Consider the following 10253-nt stretch of genomic DNA (forward strand, 5'->3'; position numbering starts at 1 on the left):
CCCCCACCTTCCTTTTCTTCTCTTTTCTTCTTGGCTTTACTCCATCTTAAACTACACAGTCTTTATAAGCATATCAGATTAACAATTTCTTTATTTCCTTTTCCCCTCCAACCCATGCCAGTCTACACCCAACTGCTTACCAAACTATTTTTCTTTTTTTTTTTAAGATTTTATTTATTTATTTATTTGACAGACAGAGATCACAAGTAGCAGAGAGGCAGGCAGAAAGAGAGGTGGAAGCAGGCTCCCCGCCAAGCAGAGAGCCTGACGCAGGGCTCGATCCCAGGACCCCGGGACCATGACCCGAGCTGAAGACAGAGGCTTTAACCCACTGAGCCACCCAGGTGCCCCCCCAAACTATTTTTCTAAACAACGCACTTTTCTTCAATAGAAGAACTCAAGATTTGGCTATTAGCTGCTGCACTAAAATAATTCAGTACTTTATAGCCTGGAATTGAGTTCTTCTTTTGGAGGGAAATGTCTTTACTTAGAAAATTTTGATTATAGAATGCCTTTGTTTTATTTCAGAACATATTGTGATTTGTATTTCATAAAACTTTTCGAATTATGAATTTTATTTTTTAAAAGGTTTTACTTAGAAAGAGAGAGCGAGCATGCATGTTGGGGAGTAGGGCCGAGGGAGAGAGAATTTCAAGTAAACTGTGCTCAGACCATGGAGTCCCACACATGGCTCAATCTCACCACCCTGAGATCATGACCTGAGCAGAAATCAAGAGTCCCAAAATCCACAGTCACACTTAAGTGACTGAGCCACTCAGGTACCCTGAACCATGAATTTTAAAAAGAAGACAGAAGCAAACTGGCATTTCAGGGTAGGTAAATGTTAGAAAGTACACATCAGGAAAAATAAATTAGCCACTTGTGTAACCTTCATATGACCCAGGGCCTCATACAGTTCCCTCACCCCTCACCCGCGGGTCCAGGAAGTATCCCACCCATGATTAGATCTGCAGTTTGATAGCTCAAAATTCTCTGCAGAATTTCATCTCCTTCACGTCTCCCACCACATGAACATACCTCCCCCAGGTTGGTTCCACATCAGGAATTTCAAGGAGTCTGCTCAGTGGTGCCTTCAACAGCTTTGGTAGAGCAGGTTGTTGCCTGCAGTCACAGAATCACTCAATTCCCTGCTGCCCACAGTGCACCATGTTCAATGCCACTGCTCTCTAGAACAGGGTGCTGCTGTCCCACGCAAACCGTGACCCACAAAATCATCCCTCTCCAGCCCAGTGGGGTGGCATTGACTGTGCTATGACACTCAGACCACCCACTCTGACTGACTCAACATGAGCCAGCACGACATCTGTTTCATGCATTCCCTGCTCCTCCCCAGAGCTCATATTCTCCTTAAAGGCTTGGGCCCCCTTTTAGAGCAGTTTCTAAGCAGACCTGCTCTCCTCGTGCAACTAGGACCCTTTTCTGATTTCATGCTCAAACCATTCCCCTCTGGAGTGCCCATGTGCCACTGTGATGAGTAATCCCAATGTCACTTCCTCAGGGATGTTGTAGACCAAAGATACTTCCCATGGGCCAAACCCAGCCTGCTGCATAATTTTGTACATAAAGTTTTATTGAAATGCAGTCACACCAGTTCACTTTCATACTGTACACAGCTGGGGCACCTGGGTGGCTCAGTCATTAAGTATCTGCTTTTAGCTCAGGTCATGATCCCAGGGTCCCGGGATCGAGCCCTGCATCAGGCTCCCTGACTGGCGGGGAGTCTGCTTCTCTCTCTCCCACTCCCCGGCTCGTGTTTCCTCTCTCGCTGCCTCTCTTTCTGTCAGATAAATAAATAAAATCTTTTTTAAATTTTTTAAAAATTTAAAAATTAAAATAAAAACGTATTATCTATAGTTGTTTTTCACTACAATGCCAGAACTGAATAGTTTAATACAGAAAGCTTATAGTCCGCAAAAACTAAAATATTTAACTTTTGGGCCTTTACAGTAAACGTTTGTTGACTGCCACCACAGAAGAAAAAACAGAAGAGTGCTCTTCTTCAACTGAACCAGCATAGTTTGAGAAGGACCCCCTTTGTGCACACAGATCATCAACCACCATACAAGAATCAAAGGATAAAACTCTATTGTAGCAGATGCCTGGAACCCTCTAATCATGAAACCTAGACTAACAGACATCATGAAAACTTGCATGGGAATGAGAAGCCCCCAAATTGGGATTATGACTATCTCTGGGTGAAGGGGAAAGAATGTGCTCAGGGAGGGGTAGAGAGGATTTCAACTGCATTTAGAATAATGGTTTCTTCAGTAGAATGGTGAGTACAAAGGGGTTCGTTTCTTTAAATGTGCTACATATCTTCCAGATCCTCCCTTCCCTTCCTCCCCGATTCTCCAAGCCATGAGAGGCTAACCTATGTGGACTGCGTTAAAGGGCCCCTTTACCTCCCACCTTCTGACTGGGACTGGTAGAGAAGGAGCTCCAGAGACAAGTGGAGTCAGGGTATTTATTCTCCCAACTTCCTGAAAACTGAATACAACCCTTGCTTGAAAGCCACAGCTCCCAACAAGAGATCGCCACACAACGCTCTCCGTTTTGAGTAACTGCTCTGTCCCCTAACCCCTTGAATTAGCTATCTATTTCTGCATAACACGTGGCCCCAAAACTCAGCAGCTTAAAATAGCAAGAATTTATTATCTCACAGATTCTGAGAACTTCTGCCTCAAGGTCTCTCACAGGGCTGTCATCAAGGTGCCACGTGAAACTGTGGTTTCACCTGGAGGCTCGGGTAGGCAGAAGCCAGTTCCCCCTCATTCGTATGGTGTCACAGGTTGTTGGACTGAGGCATTCTGAGTTTCTCATCATGAGGATCTGTCCATAGAAAGTTCAAACCATGGCAGCTGGCTTCCCTCAGAACAAGTGAGTGAGATATCAAGCAAGGCAGAATTCATAGTCTTTTCATAACTTAATCTCAGAAGTGACATTCCATTACTTTCAGTATGTTCTTGAATAGAACATACAAAAGCAGGTGACTAGGTTAGCCCACACCAGAAAGGAAGGGAATACACAAGGGCATCAACATCACACTTAATGGGAGGTGGGCATCAATGGGGGCCACCTTAGAGACTCCATACCACACTCCTGCAAGCCTAAGGAAGTAACCAGCTGTTACTAGCCATGGGTTTTTGAAACAATCATCCAGGTTTCCCTAAACTCTGGTAAACAGTCCCTCATTAAACTCTCCTCAGATTTTTCTCATTTTTTTATAGGGCCCTGACTTGTACTTAAAATTGTTTTGTAAGTCAAAAGTATTTCTTGCTGAAAATATTTTTAAATATATTATAAATATAAAAGCATCTTGATCATAAGATGTGACTAAAATAAACATGTATTTGTTTAACAAAACTTTTCTACAAAACCTTATTTAATAATCACAATAATGGATTTGGAGATATATAAAAGCAAAAACTAACAAATAACATGAAGTAGCCTTCTTGACTATCACAGTCCAAGAATGGCATTGCCTAAAAATATAAATTACTTCAAGAAGGGTTTGGATAAATCATTATGTTTCACCTGTTTTCATTTCTGAAATCTCCCAATGTTTTGGATATATTCTCTAATCTTTTGAAATGGCATTAATTTGCCCTCCCACATAAATTCCTTTGCTTCACTATTAGAAAACAGGATTAACTATATGGGAGACTAGTGGTTTGCTTCTTAGTATGCTCTGTAGCTCCTTCATCTTGTAATAAACCAGTTTTGTGAAGTGCGTGCTTTACAAAAATCACTTTAAATAGTCTTATAAGTCAGGAAGGACAGGGTACTCTAAACTTAAAACATAACATTCTATTCATAATCCTAATTTCACGTGAAATCAACTTCAAAAATGCTGTTAACGTCCATAATAAAGTACAAGAAGAAACCAGCTACAAATTAAGCTTGGAAATGAGGGAATCAAAGACTAATGTTCAGAAAGTTTGAGGGCCACAAGAATAATATTTGAAAGACTTGGGGCTGAGATTTCATTTTTCCAAACAGCTCAGTGTGAAAGAAAACAGTAAAAGGAACCCAAACACAGCTTTGAACAAGCAAGAAAATGGAGGCACGCAGTCAAAACGAGAAAGGAAAATAGGTTCAAATCAAACTTTTCAATTATAAGTAATTCTAAGCATTCCTTGGTCCTTACATGAGAAATGGAATTTGTTCTGATAAAACAGGGAAAGATAAGAAAAAAAGAAAATGAGGAACCAGAAAGAAAGATAAGCTAAAAGCAATAATGGAAACTAATCATAACATCTGGGAAAATTCAGACGACCTTTATGAGAGCAGAGGCACAAATTCCACTGAGACTAATTACCGTATTTTCAACTTTGACTTTACAAGAAGTATGAATCTTGAGAGTAAGATAAATGTTTACCTTTAATGAAATGATTTTAGGTAATAATGCATTGCTGTCTCGCAGACGGGTTGAAAAAAATTTCTCCTTTACTAACACTTTTGCCAGTACTCGACATTTTCATCAATCACTGCCATACTTACTAATCTGAAGTTTAGTACTAACGCTAAAATAATTTACATTTTTATTAAAATGCTTACTTTTCAAGGGAATTATTTTTATCCCAGTAGTATCTTTCATGCTCTGAAAAAGAAATAGGAAGCAGCAAGACTTTACCTGTTAGCTCAATACTTACAGACCCCAGGATTCCCTTCCTTCTCTCCTCCACCCAAAAATAATTCGCCAAGCTAGAGTAGAGACAACTCATTTCTGGTATGTCTAGTATTCGACTAGATATACAGACATAATAGCAAAAGGCTAAATCTTAAATGGATGGCAGTTTTCATCCTTAGTCATTGGATTAGTTAATGAATTTCGTACTTTTCTACTAAAGCTTGAGGGAAAAAAAATGACCAATCACTTTGGGAAAATATTGGTGTTTATGAAATACACCCTTTGACTACCTGATCTGAAGAGAAAAGTAGACTTGTAAATCAAGGAAAATTTCCCAAATGGGTATCACTTTATAACTTGGGGAGTAACTTTTAAATCTAATAATTGTTTACATTAAAATTAATTTATCGCATTAAATACCAAGTACATAACTCCAATAACTTGATTTGCCCACTGCAATCATCTGACGAAGTTTATTCTTTTTCATTTTACAGTGAAAAAATTATTCCAAATCTTAGGAGTAATGCATGTAGTAAATGTAAACGGCCATTTAAAAAAAATTCCCTGAGGAAGCTCCTTCCCTGGCAGGGATGCCTCACTACTTTGTTTATTAGTGGGCTGTCGGTGAGTAAATGCCATCGATACTAATAAATCATTATGTTTAGAGGGATCGTGGTGATAATATCAATGTCCTAAGTACATCACTTCCTCCATCTGTATTAACTGATTTCATGTATGCCTCATTACTTCTTTTTCCCCAGTTACTCATTGAAAGGGGGCATCATCTACTTAATGTTATGGAAGAAAAAAAAAAATAGGTCACAAATAAATGAAAGTCAAAGACTTGTAATGGGAACAAAAACTCTCCTGTGAATGTCAGTGTTAACTTTCCCTTGATTAAAAAGAAATCCAATATAATTTTTAACCTGAAAAGAAACTTTGCTTCAAGTATAATACATTTGAATTATGTAGAGCTCTTGTCCCTTACAGTTCAGAGCTCCTCATTACCCAGAGAGAGATGACTGAACTACAGAATAATAAGCTGACATATTTGAAAGGAAATGCTGTACACTTGATTTAATCAAAAGATTATAAAAATGACATTATCAGATCTTTCAGACAAGAAAAACAACTTGTTTAAAATTGGACATCAAACAAAAATCATACAATGGAATTCCATTATAACTAGAAGAAAAATTTTTAATATCCACTTCTTCATTCTACAAATATTGGCTCACTAGATACTTATTGAAACATGCCCTGTGCTAGACAGTGTGCCAAGCACTGGAATTGTGTAGAAAAATAGGACACGGTCTCTGCCCTCATGATGCATAGAGTCTACAGACAATAGAGTTAAGTAGACAATTTCTGCCATACTGAGAGATAGGGGCTTTAATAAAGGTATACATTCCAAGACTGTTTCTAATTACTGTTATAATAGAGATGTTGTCTTAATCTGTTGGGGCTACTGTAACAAAATACCACAAACTGGGTAGCTTATAAACAACAGAAATTTATTTCTCATAGTTCCAGAGGCTAGAAGTCTGAGATCCGGGAGCCAGCATGGTTGGGTAAGTGCCCTCTTCTAAGTTACAGACTTCTAATTGTATCCTCACAGGGTGGAAGGGTCAAGGGAGTTCTCTGAGTCTCTTTTATATGAATACTAATCGCATTCATGAGGTCTCCACCATCATAACCAAATCACTTCCTAAAGGCACCACTTACCATTGCCCTGGGGAGTTAGAATTTCAGCATATGAATTGGGTGGAGGGGACAAACATTCAGACCATAGCAAGTGTGTTGCAGTCGCTTTTAAAAAAGTATGGGTGTTTCTTGAAACCTCGCCACCTGGGACAGCTCCAGCAATCAGAGCTTCCAGAGGTGCGTCTCTCCTGGTTTCCTGGAGTTTCCTCACAGCATGGCCCCCAAATGCCAGTCTTCACTCCCGCCTCAAAGGAAGAAACCGAGACTGCCTCCTGCCCCCAAGCCAGGGCAGACGTCAACATCTCAGCACTTGCATAAAGGAGAAAAAGAACAGCAAGAAGCAATTGAACATATTGATGAAGTACAAAATGAAATAGAAAGACTTAATGAACAAGCCAGTGAGGAGATTTTGAAAGTAGAACAGAAATATAACAAACTCCGCCAACCGTTTTTTCAGAAGAGGTTGGAATTGATCGCCAAAATCCCCAATTTTTGGGTAACAACATTTGTCAACCATCCGCAAGTGTCTGCACTGCTTGGGGAGGAGGATGAAGAGGTGCTGTGTTATTTGACAAGAGTTGAAGTGACAGAATTTGAAGATATTAAATCAGGTTACAGAATAGATTTTTATTTTGATGAAAACCCTTACTTCGAAAATAAAGTTCTCTCCAAAGAATTTCATCTGAATGAGAGTGGTGATCCATCTTCAAAGTCCACTGAAATCAAATGGAAATCTGGAAAAGATTTGATGAAACATTCAAGTCAAACACAGAATAAAGCCAGCAGGAAGAGACAGCATGAGGAACCAGAGAGCTTCTTCACCTGGTTTACTGACCATTCTGATGCAGGCGCAGATGAGTTAGGAGAGGTCATCAAAGATGATATTTGGCCAAATCCATTACAGTACTACTTGGTTCCCGATATGGATGATGAAGAAGGGGAAGGAGAAGAAGATGATGATGATGATGAAGAAGAAGAAGGATTGGAAGATATTGATGAAGAAGGAGATGAGGATGAAGGTGAAGAAGATGAAGATGATGATGAGGGGGAGGAAGGAGAGGAGGATGAAGGAGAAGATGACTAATGGAACACTGATGGATTCCAACCTTCCTTTTTTAATTTTCTTCAGTCCCTGGGAGCAAGTTGCCGTCTTCTTTTTTTTTTTTTCTTTTTCTTTTTCTTTTCTCCTCTCATGCTCATTTGCCCTGTTTTTTGAAGTCTCCTTTTTCTCTCCCTTTATACCATGGTTCTCAGCTTATTTTGGGGGGAATTACCTTGAGCAGAATACAGTGGGAACAAAGATAAACTCGAAATGGATAAAAGACCTCAACGTGAGACAGGAATCCATCAGAATCCTAGAGGAAAACATAGGCAGTAACCTCTTCAATATCAGCCACAGCAACTTCTTTCAAGATATGTCTCCAAAGGGCAAGGAAACAAAAGCAAAAATGAACTTTGGGGACTTCATCAAGATCAAAAGCTTCTGCACAGCAAAGGAAACAGTCAACAAAACAAAAAGGCAACCCACGGAATGGGAGAAGATATTTGCAAATGACAGTACAGACAAAAGGTTGATATCCAGGATCTATAAAGAACTTCTCAAACTCAACACACACAAAACAGAGAATCATATCAAAAAATGGGCAGAAGATATGAACAGACACTTCTCCAACGAAGACATACAAATGGCTATCAGACACATGAAAAAATGTTCATCATCGCTAGCCATCAGGGAGATTCAAATTAAAACAACATTGAGATACCACCTGACACCAGTTAGAATGGCCAAAATTAGCAAGACAGGAAACAACGTGTGTTGGAGAGGATGTGGAGAAAGGGGAACCCTCTTACACTGTTGGTGGGAATGCAAGTTAGTGCAGCCACTTTGGAGAACAGTGTGGAGATTCCTCAAGAAATTAAGAATAGAGCTTCCCTATGACCCTGCAATTGCACTGCTGGGTATTTACCCCAAAGATACAGATGTAGTGAAAAGAAGGGCCATCTGTACCCCAACGTTTATTGCAGCAATGGCTATGGTCGCCAAACTGTGGAAAGAACCAAGATGCCCTTCAACAGATGAATGGATAAGGAAGATGTGGTCCATATACACAATGGAGTATTATGCCTCCATCAGAAAGGATGAATACCCAACTTTTGTAGCAACATGGACGGGACTGGAAGAGATTATGCTGAGCGAAATAAGTCAAGCAGAGAGAGTCAAGTATCATATGGTCTCACTTATTTGTGGAGCATAACAAATAACATGGAGGACATGAGGAGATGGAGAGGAGAGGGAGTTGAGGGAAACTGGAAGGGGAGATGAACCATGAGAGACTATGGACTCTGAAAAACAACCAGAGGGTTTTGAAGGGGCGGGGGGGGGTGGGAGGTTGAGGAACCAGGTGGTGGGTAATAGGGAGGGCATGTACTGCATGGAGCACTGGGTGTGATGCCAAAACAATGAACACTGTTATGCTGTAAATAAACAAATTTAAAAAAAAAGAATACAGTGGGAAAAGAATCTCTACCCCTTTTTGTTCCAAATTCATTTTTGTCCCTTTCTGTCTCAACAAAAACAAAAACTTTATGGAATCAACACCACCGTGCTCTGTGGGAAAAAAGAAAAAACTTCTGCTCCCTCAGCTCTGCTGGAAGCTGGAGGGTGCTAGGCCTCTGTGTAGTAGTGTGTAGAATTCTAGCTTTTTTCCTCCTTTCTCTGTATATTGGGCTCAGAGATTACACTGTGTCTCTATGTGAATATGGACAGTTAGCATTTACCAACATGTACCTGTCTACTTTCTCTTGTTTAAAAAAGAGAAAAAAATCCTTAAAAAAATGGGGTTATAGAAGGTCAGCAAAGGGTGGGTTTGAGATGTTTGGGTGGGTTAAGTGGGCATTTTGACAACATGGCTTCTCTTTTGGCATGTTTAATTGTGATGCTTAATGGACATCCTTGCAGTTTAAGATGACAATTTTAAAATAAAACTCTCTTAATGATGACTTGAAAAAAAAAAAGTATAGGTGTTTCTTAAAAGCTCTATTGGATAATAATCTCCTCTTGGAGATGAGGAAAGGAAAACAGGTCTCAGCTTGTTTTGAACATTTTTCTGCCATATACGATTGACATCACTTGTTTTGAAAGAGAAATAAAAGATATTGACATTATATAAATCTGACGAGAAAACACTGACTTGATGAACAAGACCTGACAAAATATAAATTAGGGTGGTTTTATTAACCTAACTCTATGTCCTTGAGCAATTAGCCTCCTTCTTTTGTGTCTTAAAGAGAAATTAATAGAGAAGAGACAAGCCCACCCCATTCTACCCCACAGCATAGGTATAATGGACTTGAGTTCAGAGGGACCAGTCAGGAGTTAACATGAGTGTGTGCATGAAGGAAAGAGATGGGGAGCATTATGAAGTCTGAGTCCTGATCACCTAAACCTCTCCCATTCAGATTATTTCTAATCCTTCCTTCTCTAACATCCCCTAATCTGGAGTTTGGGAATGGGGAGACAGAGACTACACATCAGAGTTTGCCTCCTGTCAGATACTTCTATCTTGAGTGGAAGGGGTGCACTGGCTCACCCTTAAAGTTCATGGTCCTGATCAGGAGGGGCAAACAGGAGGTGGATCTCTCCATACTACCAGCTCAGCTAGTTGTTTTGCGACTTTGTCAAGCAACTGGTGGAAAGAGTGCTCAGATTGGTCAAAACACATAAATGAATTAAACAACTTCTTAGAAAAACTTAGCCAGATGCCATTCTGCAATAAACACTTAACACATTGCAAATGTATTCCTCTCACCATAATCCATTTCACAGAGGGTAAGAACTAAGCTTTTCATCATTATGTCCTCAGCATTTGGTATCAGCTTGTCTTCCCCTTCACTACTT

General features: G+C 39.8%; 1 protein-coding gene across 1 annotated transcript; it reads left to right on the forward strand.

Annotated features, from left to right (window-relative positions):
* Positions 1–6569: 6569 nt before the first annotated feature.
* Positions 6570–7645, forward strand: LOC123944276 (protein SET-like). Its single transcript, XM_046009217.1, has one exon. The coding sequence runs from the start codon at positions 6570–6572 to the stop codon at positions 7437–7439; it is 870 nt and encodes a 289-aa protein (XP_045865173.1). The 3' UTR covers positions 7440–7645.
* Positions 7646–10253: the final 2608 nt, after the last annotated feature.

The sequence above is a fragment of the Meles meles genome, chromosome 6 (genome assembly GCF_922984935.1).
Source record: "Meles meles chromosome 6, mMelMel3.1 paternal haplotype, whole genome shotgun sequence".
In the NCBI taxonomy this organism is placed as follows: Eukaryota; Metazoa; Chordata; class Mammalia; order Carnivora; family Mustelidae; genus Meles; species Meles meles.